At 43.7% G+C, this 14,590-nt stretch overlaps 1 protein-coding gene across 1 annotated transcript in view; it reads left to right on the forward strand.

Annotated features, from left to right (window-relative positions):
* LOC140453945 (dynein axonemal heavy chain 8-like) overlaps nt 1-14,590 on the forward strand; it is a 1,117,430-nt gene that overhangs the window by 792,111 nt on the left and 310,729 nt on the right. The window contains exon 53 of the mRNA XM_072548819.1: nt 3,986-4,214. Within this exon, the coding sequence (XP_072404920.1) occupies nt 3,986-4,214 (229 nt within the window). The remainder of the gene's footprint in view (nt 1-3,985; nt 4,215-14,590) is intronic.

Genomic DNA, 14,590 nt, shown 5'->3' on the forward strand with positions numbered 1-14,590 from the left:
ATCATCACTAGTGCCTCCACTATCTCTTCAGCTATCTCCTTCAGAACTCTTGGGTGTAAACCATCTGGTCGAGGTTATTTATCCACCTTCAGAACTTTCAGTTTCCCTATCACCTTCTCCTGAGTGATAGCCACCATACTTACCTCTGTCCCTTGACTGCTTTGAACTTTTGGGATGTTACTCATGTCTTCCTCCATTAGGACTGACGCAAAGTATTTGCTCAGTTCTTTTGCCATTTCTTTGTTCCCCATTACTACTTCTCCAGCATAACCCACCCATACCCCTACCCCTACTCCAGTAGGGGTAGGGGTATGGGTGGGTTACGCTTCGGCGGGGCGGTGTGGACTTGTTGGGCCGAAGGGCCTGTTTCCACACTGTAAGTAATCTAATCTAATCTAATCTAATCTAATCTAATAATTTTTCAGTGGCCCAATGTCCACTTTTGCCTCTCTTCCACCTTTTGTATATCTAAAGAAACTCCTGCAATCTTATTTATTTTTTGTTGCCCTCTATTGGTCTTTGTAAGCTTCCCAAACCTCTGGTTTCCCACTGTTCTTTGCTCCATTATATGCTTTCTCTTTTCCTTTGATGCTATCCCTGACCTCCCTACTCAGCCATGGTTGCCTCATCCTCCCTGTACCATGCTTCTTTTTCCTCTGGATGAATATCTGCTCGATCTCCTGAATTACTCCCAGAAACCCCTGCCATTGCTGCTCCACCGTCTTTCCTGCTATGCTCCTCTCCCAGTCAATTCTGCCCAGCTCTCCCTCATGCCTCGGTAGTTGCTTTTATTCAATATTAATACCATTACATCTGACTCTCCAATTGAAGAGTGAATTTGATCATATCATGCTCACTGCCTCCTAAGGGTTCCTTCACTCGAAGCTCCCTTATCAAGTCTGCCTCATTGCAAAACACTAAATCCAGTACTGCATGTCCCCTCGTGGGCTCCTCCACAAGTTGCTCCAAAAAGCCATCTTGGAAATATTCCACAAATTCCTTTTCTTGCAATCCACAACCAACCTGCTTTTCCCAGACCACCTGCATATTAAAATCCCCCATGATCACTGTAACCTTGTCTTTCTTACACACCTTTTCTATCTCCTGGTGTATCTTGTGCCCCACATCCTGACATATCTTCTATTATGTTTCTTTTAATTCTACCCAGACAAATTCGACATCATCTGATCCTACATTGTTTCTTGGCTATCGATTTAGTTTCATTTCTTACGAATAAGGCGATCCCACCCCCTCTGCCCAGCTGCCTGTATTTCTGATAGGATATATTTCCTTGGATATATTCAGCTTCCAGTCCTGATCCCCTTGCAGCCACATCTCCATGATTCCTACCACATTAGACCTGCTCATTTCAATTTGCACCACATTTACTTTATTTGTTTTTAATGCTGCTGTGATTGAATTGGCCTGTTCATAGTTGGTACTGGTTCTAATGCTCCCAGGTTCACCAGCCATTCCAGACCCTGCTCCACTTTAGGCCAGATAATGTATTCGGGTGAATCTCTGGCTTCAGCTATAACTTAGTTTCAACTCCTTTCATTTCCCCCAGGGTTCCTTTGAAGACATCTTTGTGCTTGCCCGGGATCTCTTGTAAATGCATGTTTGAGTCTGCCAACCTATTAACCATGCCCATATTCAACCTTAAATTTTGTAATGAGGAGCAGGGCTTCATAACGCCTTTTAATACATAAAGTGGCAATTCTGCACATTGATCCCTTAACTATATTGTCACCAGTGCATAGACCTTCAGTGGCACCATTTATTCCATGTATGTCGGTGTAGAATCTTTGCACACTTCAGTGGTAGTGTCCTTAACATCTCTCTGTAGACTGATTTAAAAATCAGGGACACTGCTGCAGCCGTATCCATTTTTATTTTTACTGCCTTACCCTCTAATTCGGGAAGAGCCCAGAAATAATCAGTTTCATCCGTACTGATGGTATGTTTCATCTAAACTTTGCTGACCTTGAGCATTCTGCTTCTTCTGCTGACCCAGCTGTGTCCCTGTCTAATCCCTGGATAGCAGCATGTAGCTAATCTCTCCTCTCCAGGGTTGATTCTCAGAATCCCCTTGTCTTGTTTGGGTTGTACCCGGCAATTTCAGGCAATATGACCCCATTCACTTACACCTGTGGCATGGGGCTTCCCGAGTTCAACACATTGTGGCTTTGTCACATTAGTGGCATCCTATGATTGGTACCGTACTCAACTGACTTTCCACTACTTATGCACCCAGGTACCATAGACCAAATGAGTTGCTTTGCTGGCAGTCATCTCCATTGAGATAGTTTCAAAAACTACCTTGAAATCTATGTCTCTCCTTGTTAGTAGCTTCCACTGCTTCACTTCATGTCAGAGGCAAAAACCATACAGTCCCGCAAAGCATCTTGGAGGAACCCATTGAATTTGCAATGTTCTGTTACCTCTTTAAGGTGGCTACAGTTTGGGTAATAAACTCTCCTGTGTACTTTACCTGTTTATAAAAGCAGAAATATTCCATGATCATCAGCAGTGTAGATGCTAATTTTTCCAAACACTTTGATGGCTCTCGGAATTCTTCAAGAATTTCACTGGTCACACCTCAGAATTGCGAAGGCCTTGCTCCCGATGGTACTTATGAAAACCAGTACCATGGTGTCTTCAACCTCTTTGTTCACATTTAAGAACATATTAAGGCTTTCTGTGCATTAAGACCATTTTTCTGACCCCTCATCAAATGGGCCCATCTCCTCAAATTGCCCTGCTATTTTCTTTTCCTGCCAGTGGAAATCTTTCCATCCATTAGAGTCTAGGAGCTGAAAGCAGACAGAGACTCGTTGATGAACACTCTTGTGTTAGCTATTTCCTCACTGATGGTGTTAGCATACTGTTCCTCCCTGGCATTGCTGCATCTTGAATCCCCCCACGGCCACTCTTTGGTAGCTGCCAGACAAATGCGTACTCTGTACTTCAGCCGTCAGCCCGAGTTGCCATTTTCAGCTCACTCCCCGGTGAGTGCCTTCTTTCCTCGTGGCCCAAATCCTCTCATGACTGCTGCTCTCCAATGAGTATTTCCCTTCCTGGCGATGATGACCGCGGCCCGTGTCACCGTGCAGTTGCTTTCCTGAAGTTACTTCCTTATGCTGTTTCCAAAGCCTGGCAGTAACTCCTCTGGACAAAAAATAAGCTTTCTCACACAGTTCATTGACCAGATCCCAGTTTCATCCCCTAGTGTTATGTTGGTGCTTCGTTTTGAACTTGGAGTTATATACCAGGTAGACAAGTGGCAAGGTGAACAGGAGCACTTTATTGACAATGCTCATACCTCTTCAGCTGATTCTAAACAAGACCCAAGCTCCACCCAGCCGGTCACTTGACCAGTTCTCTTAAAGGGGCAGCTCCCCCAACTACATATACATGTATAGCACCCTCCATTCCCACTCTTGTCCAAGGCGTAAGTGGGGCCACTTTCCAGGTCTTCCAACTTCCCTTGAACTATTTCTACCAGCCAGAAAAATGAGGTTGAAAGAGTGGCATTAATTAACCACATAAGAGCCTGAGGCAAAAATATAAATTGTTGGGAAAGTTCAGCAGATCTGGCAGCCTCGTGGAGAGAATCAGAGTTAGCGTTTTGGGTCGAGTGACCCTTCTACAAAACATAAGCGCCTCACTGGGGTAAGGACAGTTGGATTGAACTAGGCCTCACCCATCCAACCAGTTAATTGCTGACAGATTGGGGCAGATAGGAAGCCAGTGGGAAGGCCATGTGAAGAAGCTTATTGACCCCATCATTGCAATCCTGTTTTTAAGGTAACATAAAATTCAGCCCTTGTTCTTCTTTTCTCTCACACTTGGTATATTGAATAATGCTAATCAGGGGTATTAACATCCATTGAAAAATGGTTAAAGTGTTAATGTTTGCTTTAAAGGAAATAACAAAGTCCTGGTGATATATTCATTAACAGTGCATATTTTTCTATTCCCTTAGTCCATAAATCTGCTGGAAGGTTTATTGGAAGTTGGAGTGAATGTTAATGATGTACAACTTAGGCGGCTCTTTGTATTTGGGCTCATGTGGAGTGTTGGTGCCCTGTTGGAACTAGACAGTCGAGCTAAACTTGAGAAATTCCTCCAAACACACAACAGCAAGTTGGATCTACCTGCCATTCCAGCAGGTAGCCCTGAGACCATGTTTGAATTTCTTGTCAATCAGCAAGGTATGAACAATGAGCAGTTTTACACATAATTGTGTACATTATAGATAAGTAACAAAATATTTAAACAGTTTTAGGCTTTGTTGGGAATATGTTTCTGAATTCCTGTTTCCACATGGAACATTAAACACTAAAAATGTATGTTGGGTTTTGTGAGATGAGGGAACTGAAGGAAATCAGTGGGGAAATGGGATTGGGATAAAATAACTCCATAGAGGATAGTATCCCATCACCAAGTCATCCTTTGTTTATAAATGAACAGTTTTTGACTTTCGTACTGCCTCTTCAGAGTCACCTACCAGAGTGGCAATATCTCTAACATTCCCCTTTTATTTTTTTTTATTTCATTTTTGTTTATGACAACAGGATGCCAGAAATAACATTCCCCTTTTAAACTGTCAACTAGGGCTGCCTGATTGGACCAGATTAACAGCCCCAATTAGGGAACTCATATTCTATGATGTCTTGCTAGCTGATCTCAATACAGTGACTACAGGGGAAATTGATAGGATTGAAGGCAGATAAATCCCCAAACCCTGATAACCTACATCCCCAACTATTAAAGGAAGTGGCCCTTTAGTGGAATGCATTGATGGTAATTTTGCAATAGTCAATTGACTCGAGAACAGTTCCTTCACATTGGGGGGCAGGTAATATAATCCCTCTATGTAAAAGGGAGACAGAGAAACAACTGTGAATTATAAACCAGTTAGTGTGATGTCAGTTATGGAGAATATGTTAGAGTCCATTATGAAAGATTTAGTAACTGAGCACTTGCAAAACAGTCAATGTGGATTTATGAAAGGAAGTAATGTTTGATGAATCTACAGGAATTCTGTGACAATGTAACTCATAGAGTTGATAATGGTGATCCAGTGGATGTATACATTTTGACTTTCAGAAAAGTTTTTGTAAAGTCCTACCTAAGAGACTAATGTGTAAAATTTAAAAACAAAATAGGATTGGGGTTAGTGTATTGAAATAAATAAAACCTGGTTGGCAGACAGGAAATGCATAGTAGGAATAGATTGACCTTTTACCGAATGCCAGGCAGTGACAAGTGGGGTCCTGCTGAAGATCTAGACCCCCAGGAGGGGCCTCTCGGTTCTGCGAATGGTCAAAAGAATCACTAGGAGTATGGTCTGTTTCAGTAAAGTTTCATAGTTTAATCATATTGGCTGGGCGCAAATTTGTCCAGCAACACAGAGGTTAAAAGCTTCTGTGTTCCTTGGAGAAATTACGCAATTGAATTTGAACAATAAGCTTTTTTTATATGTTTCTTAAAAGACGATACAACCTTAATTATAAAGGAAAACCAATGAAATGTGAAAAGGTAACATAATGGATGGCATGTTAATCCAATGATATTTCCTGGGAAACAGTATTGTCTTACGCACATTGTCACCTCATACTCGTTATTCAAGGTTAGTCAGGGTGGTCAGTTGATGTCTTATGATTCATATTATGAAGACTCCATTGTCTGCTTTATCTTTTAATTCAGCTAGATCAGCAAAGCAGGAAGACGGCTTCTAACCATTTTAGCACAGTATTAACCTGAAGCCATTTTGTTATGTTACTTTATATTGAAAAGCCATTTTGTGGTTAATAAAAGCTTGCATAGATTTGTTGCTCCTGACAACAGCCTAAATCCAGATTTTAGATCTTCATCTCCCCTCTTTGGTCATTCCATGACCACACTGTAATGGGAGAACACAGATCAGATTAATCCAGTTGAATGGCAGCCAAGGATTACCATACTTTCTCCTCCACCGGGGAGGGACCGGGGCAGATAATGGCGCTTTCTCATCTTCAACTCAGTGGAGAAGCATTTTCTGGGTGGAACTAATGCTGTCAATAGAAGCTAATATTTTAGCATTAATACACTTAACAATAGCAATGCCAACAAAAAAGCCAACTAAAACAATAGCTGCACACATTGCCATATTGATCAGCCAATTGTACCATGAGCCAAAACCCCAGTCTCTCCATCCTGCACCTTCATTCATTTGACTGGCGAAGGTGGGAATGTTATCTATATGCCTAGTAATATTTTCGATGAGGTCAGTGACCCCATGATGCATTTACCTTTGACTATGGTGCAAACTCCACCTTCCTTTGTAAGTATGTAAGCGAGGGCATACTGGTTTTGTTGGGTAAATAGGCGCAATTCTGAAAGCATGTCCCTAACTCCTGATAAGGCATCAGTTGTTTCATTACCCAAGAGGGTGAGACCACAAATGAGATAATTACAGTTTTGATAGCTAATTATTCCTGCAGATCCTCCTACAGAAAAAAACCCGAAGAAATGCATATTCCAAAAAGTGAGTTTTAGTTTTTCTTAAAGCCTTTGGATTCTTCCAATCTGTGCAGAACTCAGGGAGACTGAAAGTTTGACAGGGGAATCCCAATCTTGTTACCAGGTAATTGGACAAGGAACCTTGTTCGGAAAAGGTGTTCCTACAGTTACGGCATGAGGAGTACTTATTTTATTCATGACAATGTAGTTAGTTGCCTTACTATGGCTAAAAATTAATAACCAGGTTTGGCATAGATAATGGAGGGACCTTCCTAATAAGAAACAGGCCTATCTTTGTGACTTCCTGGAGTATCTGGATAGTCCATGAATACATTGTATTGTCTTAGGGGCTTAGGATGAAAGTTATCCAATCGAAAGAGGTGGGTCTTTTGGTAAGAGATATGGTTATTGTCCCAGAATGATTCCTTGCATCAAGCAAATGGGAAAATATGGGTGCAATTAAGGGTCTCATAATGAAGGTGGGTACTATTATCCATTCCGTAAAGGGCCTGAATACCAGTGGTAATAGAGACACACTCCCCCTTAAGGTATACGCATGAGATGTGAGGTCCTTCAGGGGAGCAGTGGCAACTGGTACATTTGATCATAGCACGGGGGATAGTCTTAGTTGCATTTGCCTAAGTGAACCCCTTCCCTTACCATTATAGCAATTCGGAAAGGTTATCACGGATTTATTGGAGGAAGTCCCTAAGCAACTAACAGGTGGGGATAGATAATAATCAAAAGAAATATTACGTTCCATAAATGTTTTAGAACCATTCCATACTCCTTCTTTGAAGCTCAGAGTTAGAACAAACAGAGTTGTTGTCTCTGGTTTGTTACCTGTGCCACATGATAGAGAGTCGAGGAATAGAGAGAGAGAACAGTTAAATGCGTGGCTACAGGGATGGTGCAGGAGGGAGGGATTCCGGTATCTGGATAACTGGGGTTCTTTCTGGGGAAGGTGGGACCTCTATAAACAGGATGGTCTACACCTGAACCTGAGGGGCACCAGTATCCTTGGGGGGAGGTTTGCTAGTGCTCTTGGGGGGGGGTTTAAACTAACTCTGCCGGGGCATGGGAACCTAGACTGTAGCTTTAGGGTGCAGGACCTGGAGTGTAGGGAGGTTAGGAACATGGCATCAATCTCAAAGGAGGGTGCCTGTAAACAGGAAAGTGGCTTGAAGTGTGTATACTTTAATGCAAGAAGTATACGAAATAAGGTGGTTAACTTGCAGCGTGGGTTGGTACCTAGGATTTCGATGTTGTGGCTATTACGGAGACATGGGTAGAACAGGGACAGGATTGGCTGTTGCAGGTTCCAGGGTTTAAATGTTTTAGTAGGGTCAGAGATGGGGGTAAAAGAGGGGGAGGTGTGGCATTGCTTGTCAAAGATAGTATTACAGTGGTGGAAAGGACGATGGATGAAGACTCGCCATCTGAGGTAGTTTGGGCTGAGGTTAGGAATAGGAAAGGTGAGGTCATCCTGTTAGGAGTTTTCTACAGGCCTCCTAATAGTCCGAGAGATGTAGAAGAAAGGATTGCGAGGATGATTCAGGAGAAGAGTGAAAGTAATAGGGTGGTTGTTATGGGGGACTTTAACTTTCCTGATATTGACTGGGAAAGCTATAGCTCGAGTTCGTTAGATGGGTCGGTGTTTGTCCAATGTGTGCAGGAGGGTTTCCTGACACAATATGTAGACAGGCCAACGAGAGGTGAGGCCATACTGGATTTGGTTCTGGGAAACGAACCAGGCCAGGTGTTAGAATTGGAGGTAGGTGAGCACTTTGGGGACAGTGACCACAATTCGGTGACTTTTACTCTAGTGATGGAGAGGGATAAGTGTGCATTGCAGGGCAAGAGTTATAGCTGGGGGCAGGGAAATTATGATACGGTGAGGCACGACTTAGGATGCGTGGTTTGGAATAGTAGGCTTCAAGGCAAGGGCACAATTGATATGTGGAGCTTGTTCAAGGAGCAACTATTGAGTGTCCTTGATAAGTATGTACCTGTCAGGCAGGGAGGAAAGGGTCGTGTGAGGGAGCCATGGTTTAATAAGGAATTGGAATCCCTTGTTAAAGGGAAGAGGGCGGCCTATGTAAAAATGAGGCGTGAAGGTTCAACTGGGGCAATTGAGAGTTATAAAGTAGCCAGGAAGGATCTGAAGAGAGAGCGAAGAGCAGCAAGGAGGGGACATGAAAAGTCCTTAGTTGGTAGGATTAGGGAAAATCCAAAGGCTTTCTATAGGTATGTGTGGAATAAAAGAATGACTAGGGTAGGAATAGGTCAGTTAGTGGGCGGCACGGTGGCATAGTGGCTAGCACTGCTGCCTCACAGCGCCAGAGACCCGGGTTCAATTCCTGCCTCAGGCGACTGACTGTGTGGAGTTTGCACATTCTCCCCGTGTCTGCGTGGGTTTCCTCCGGGTGCTCCAGTTTCCTCCCACAGTCCAAAAATGTGCAGGTTAGGTGAATTGGCCACGCTAGATTGTCCGTAGTGTTAGATGTAGGGGAATGGGTATGGGTGGGTGCGCTTCGGCGGGTCGGTGTGGACTTGTTGGGCCAAAGGGCCTGTTTCCACACTGTAAGTAATCTAATCTAAAAAAAAAGGTCCAGTCAAGGATAGTAATGGGAAGTTGCGTGTGGAGGCTGAAGAGATTGGAGAGGCACTGAATGAATACTTTTCGTCAGTATTCACTCAGGAACAGGACATTGTTGCCGATGTGAATACTGAGTCACAATTAATTAGAATGGACGGCTTTGAGGTATGTAGGGAAGAGGTGTTGAAAATTCTGGAAAGGGTGAAAATAGATAAGTCCCCTGGGCCTGATGGCATTTATCCTAGGATTCTCTGGGAAGCAAGGGAGGAGATTGCAGAGCCATTGGCCTTGATTTTTATGTCCTCGTTGTCTACAGGAATAGTGCCAGAAGACTGGAGGATAGCAAATGTGGTTCCCTTATTCAAGAAGGGGAGTAGGGATAACCCTAGTAACTATAGGCAGGTGAGCCTCACTTCTGTTGTGGGCAAAGTCTGAGAGAGAATTGTAAGGGATAGGTTTTATGAACATCTGGATAGGAATAATGTGATCAGGGATAGTCAACATGGTTTTGTGAAAGGCAGGTCGTGTTCACAAACCTTACTGAATTCTTTGAGAAGGTAACTAAGGAGGTGGACGAGTGTAAAGCGGTAGATGTGGTGTATATGGATTTTAGTAAGGTGTTTGATAAGGTTCCCCATGGTAGGCTACTGCAAAGAATACGGAGGTATGGCATTGAGGGTGAGTTGGAGGATTGGATTAGGAATTGGCTGGCTGGAAGAAGACAGAGGGTAGCAGTTGATGGTAAAGGTTCATCTTGGAGTGCAGTTACTAGCGGTGTTCCGCAAGGATCTGTTTTGGGACCATTGCTGTTTGTCATTTTTATAAATGACCTGGAGGAGGGGCTAGAAGGTTGGGTGAGCAAGTTTGTGGATGATAGGAAAGTCGGTGGAGTTGTTGACAGTGAGGAAGGATATGTCAGGTTACAGCGGAATATAGATAAGCTGCAGAGCTGGGCAGAAAGGTGGCAAATGGAGTTCAATGTGGGTAAGTGTGAGGTGATTCACTTTGGTATGAGTAACAAAAAGGTGGGGTACTGGGCTAATGGTCTGATACTTGGAAGTGTGGATGAGCAGAGGGATCCTGGTGTCCATGTACACAGGTCTCTGAAAGTTGCCACCCAGGTAAATAGTGCGGTGAAGAAGGCATATGGCGTACTGGTTTTATTGATAGAGGAATTGATTTCCGGAGTCCTGAGGTCATGTTGCAGTTATATAAGACTCTGTGCGGCCGCATCTGGAGTATTGTGTGCAGTTTTGGTCGCCATACTATAGGAAGGATGTGGAGGCACTGGAACAGGTGCAGAGGAGGTTTACCAGGATGTTGCCTGGTATGGTAGGAAGATCCTATGAGGAAAGGCTGAGGCACTTGGGGCTGTTTTCATTGGAGAAAAGAAGATTTAGGGGTGACTTGATAGAGGTGTACAAGATGATTAGGGGTTTAGATAGGGTTGACCATGAGAACCTTTTTCCACATACGGAGTCAGCTATTATGAGGGGGCATAGCTTTAAATTAAGGGGTGGTAGGTATAGGACAGATGTTAGGGGTAGATTCTTTACTCAGCGAGTCGTGAGTTCATGGAATGCCCTGCCAGTAGCAGTGGTGGACTCTCCCTCTTTATGGGCACTTAAACAGGCTTTGGATAGGTATATGGAAGATAGTGGGCTAGTGTAGGTTAGGTGGGCTTGGATCAGTGCAACATCGAGGGCCAAAGGACCTGTACTGCACTGTATTCTTCTATGTTCTATGGATTCTGGAGGATAAGAGGGGTCAGGGAGTCTTTTGCTAAAGTAAGGACATAACAAGCCACTTCATCCTTGCCAAATATTCTTTTGTGACTTTGGGAAACAAATTGTTAGTGAAAGATAAATTTCCCCTTTTTCTCTTTTGTGGCATGTTCCATTTAAATAGGGGCAAGGCTTACCAGGAGTGCCCACAGTACAACTGTACAATCAAATTGGCACATAACACCTTGACAGGGCAAAGAGCATTGGGGCTTGTTCTGTAAATGGATTGTTCAATCTTGTTGAAGTAGGTGACCACTATGACAGTCATCTTGGGTAATGTTCCATGCATCGAAGGAGTCAGTTTCTTGCATAAATGGTATACGGTATCTGGTTGTTCAGGATCACACGGATAGATGGTCCCTTCTTGTGCACTAAAGCTGGCAATGGCAAGTTCATATAGCAGAGTAAGCTTGATCTTGATCCTGATAGTCATTTCTGAATCAAGAGTTAGGATATCTAAAACAGAAGGAAAATTACTATTCAAAAAAAAAGTAGCTGTATCCTAATCGTCTGGTTCTGATTCCTCTCTTAGTTCCCCTTTCATTCCCATCATCTCCATCATCTTCCCCCTTTTGAGGGGCTCATGCTATGACCTTACAATGATGGATGTGGACCTAGGCAGAAGGCCCAGCAACTTTAACAGCAGTTGGGTTGATGAGGAGGACCTGAAAGGGTCCCTCCTATCGAGATTGGAGGTTGTGGCATGTCCAATTCTTGATGAGGACAAAGGAGCCTGGCTCAATAGTGGGAACACCATCAAGGGAGGGGAGCTTCTCGTAAGCAGTGCATTCTCTGGAATGAAGTCCTTGCAAAATTCTAGTTAAGGAGAGGACATAGGCGGACATGTCTTTAGCCATGTGGAGAAAGTAAACAGGGGCGGTGGCGTCACTCCAAGGTGTGCGAAAGGCTCGGTCATAAACGATTTCAGCAGGAGATAAACAGATTCTACCAGCAGGAGTGCAGTATAGGTGAACCAGAAGTAGTGGTAATAGTTTAACCCAGGAAAGGCCTGTCTTGTGAGTTCAGTTTTCAGAGTCAGGTTACAACAATCCACAGGACCTGCAGCCTGTGGGCAATAAGCACAATGGAGTTGGCGGCAGATGCCAAATTGAGAGCATAATTCTTCATTTATGTCACCATTAAGATGAGGACCATTGTCAGAAGACAGACAGAGGGGAATGCCAAAGCAGGGAATAACCTCCTTAAGTAAGATACTCACAATAGTTTTGGCAGTAGCATTAAAAGTAGGGTGAGCGTCAACCCAATTAGAAAAAACATCAACAATAACTAAAACATACTTATAGTTTTGACACTTTTGTAACTCAATGAAATCAAGTTGAAGGGTTTGAAAGGGCCCCTCAGGGAGGGATGTCTGTCCCACAGGGCAAGGCATACCCTTCTCCGGATTATGGTCTTGGCCGGTGAGGCATTTATCACTGACTTGTTGGGCTATCTGCTGGAGGCACAGATGCCACCAAGCGGTTAAAAGTAGGTCAGACTTTGAGCGAGCACCACAGTGTACATGTCAGCATGGAGACCTGTCCCTAGAATGCAGGCACAGATGAGGGCAAAAAGTTTAGCTTGCTGGGCAGAAAAAGGGATCTCAAAGGCGGCAGACTCCAGGATAGTGCCACAGTCATCAACTATTGCATAGCCTAAAAGATGAGTTCCTCTATGGTCAGTAAAAGAACTACCATCAGTGAACATATTGATATCAGGATCTGAGATAGGGGTGCCAGAGAGTTCTGGACGAACTTGTCCACTCATTAATGAGGACGTCCAAGGGTGAAGGAGGATGAACCAAGAAATCGGCAGGGTTAATGGTAGTACAGTACTTAAAAGTTAATCAAGGATTGTTAAGGAGATCAATCACATTATGGTTTTGGCGAGTAGCAGTCAAATGTTGAGTTTGTAATTGTCCCAGGAGGGCAACTATGGAATGTGAACTGTAGATGACAATGTCCTGTTGCAGTGTGAGATTCTGTGTGGATTGTAAACTGAGCTAAATGGTAGTTAAGATTTGAGTGCAGTGGGATATCGTAAAGCAACACGGTCAAGTATAGTAGAAAATAGGCAACTGGGCGATGTCAATCTCCATGGAGTTGAGTGAGTACTGAAGAGGCACAGTCAGCCATGATGGTGCAGTACAATTGGAAGGGTCTGTCATAAAGTGGTCTTCCCAAAGCTGGAGCTTGTGACAAGGCTTGCTTAAGTTCATCGAAGGCTTGCTTTGCCTCTGAGGAGAGAGTAAATGTACCTTCATAGGAGGAAAATGGAGTCAACATCTTAATATGGAGAGCCGCACTGGGGATCCATTGTCTACAGAAGTTGACCATGCCCAGCCATTGGCGCAGTGGTTGGGACTGTGAAGTTGACAATAGGAGTGATGCGACTTTGTTCCAGAGAGCATGAATCAGCAGATATGATAAAGCCTAGGAACTTGACCTGACATAGTGCAATGGAAACTTTCTGTGGAGAGACTACATAACCTAAGTACTTTAAGTAATTGAGCAGGAGGAGGACAGCATCAGAGCAGTTGGATTCTTTATCGATACTGGTGACAAGGAGGTCATCTATGTATTGGATTAGTGTGGATCCACTTGCCAGGGTTAAAGACTGTAATTGTTTCTGTAAGGTTTGAGAGAAAAGTGTTGGAGAGTGAATGAAGCCTTGAGGTAGTCGAGTCCAGGTTAGCTGCTGTCCATTAAAGTTAAAGGCAATAAGTACTGACTGTTTTCATGAAGAGGCAAGGAGAAAAAGTCATGTTGGAGGTCAACAACAGTGAAAAATTTAGTATCTGATGGTATGGAGGACAAAATATGAGCTGGGTTTGGGACCAAGGCATGAAGTAGCTGGACAATGACATTGATAGCTCTTAAGTCTTGAACCAACCTATATTGGTCTGACTTGCCAGGCCTCGGGACAGCCCTAATTGGAGTGTTACAAGGCGATTGACAGGAGACTTGGAATGCCTTGATGGAGAAAGTCATCAATTAAAGCAGTAAGGCTTGGTATTGCTTGTTGTTTCAGTGGATATTGGCAAAGAGATGATAGAATAACATTTGGTTTTAAGGTAACTCAAATGGGTTTGCAATCCATGAGTCCAACAAGGGAAGATGTCTCAACCCATACATCAGGGTTGACTAAATCAAGGATGTCCCAACTCTCATGGTGCTGGAGCATGGCGTTGCAGGAGGTAGGAGTTAGGTAATAGAGGACAGTCATGTCCTCTTGACATGTCTACAACAGGTAACAATGTGGGTCAGCCCCGGTAACTATACGGTGACCCATAGGGCCCAGTTCCTGAGCATGATGGGGGGGATTAACTTTCTGAGTGATGTGAGGGGCTGAAGATTCCCCTTGTTTCCACAGGTGGGGAGAAGGTAGTTGAACAAAATCTGCTTCTCATTCTGGACTGGTGACCTGAGCCAAAATCTATATAGTCCATTCAGTACCAATCAAGTCTGCAAAGAGGTTTTCAAGAAATTTATCTTAGCTTAGTTGATCATAAGCAAGGATGAAGTGACCTCCAGGCACTTAAGAGTCAAGATCAAGTGACCACCATTGAGGTTTAGTGGACACATACAGCTGGCATTCAACTGAGTCAGAGTCAAGTTGGATACCATCAGGGGAGCAGGCAAGTTGAACTTGAAAGGCACACAGCAGGTGTCAGACCATCAGGTTGCATGGTAATGTGGTT

The sequence above is a fragment of the Chiloscyllium punctatum genome, chromosome 3 (assembly GCF_047496795.1).
Source record: "Chiloscyllium punctatum isolate Juve2018m chromosome 3, sChiPun1.3, whole genome shotgun sequence".
NCBI lineage: Eukaryota > Metazoa > Chordata > Chondrichthyes > Orectolobiformes > Hemiscylliidae > Chiloscyllium > Chiloscyllium punctatum.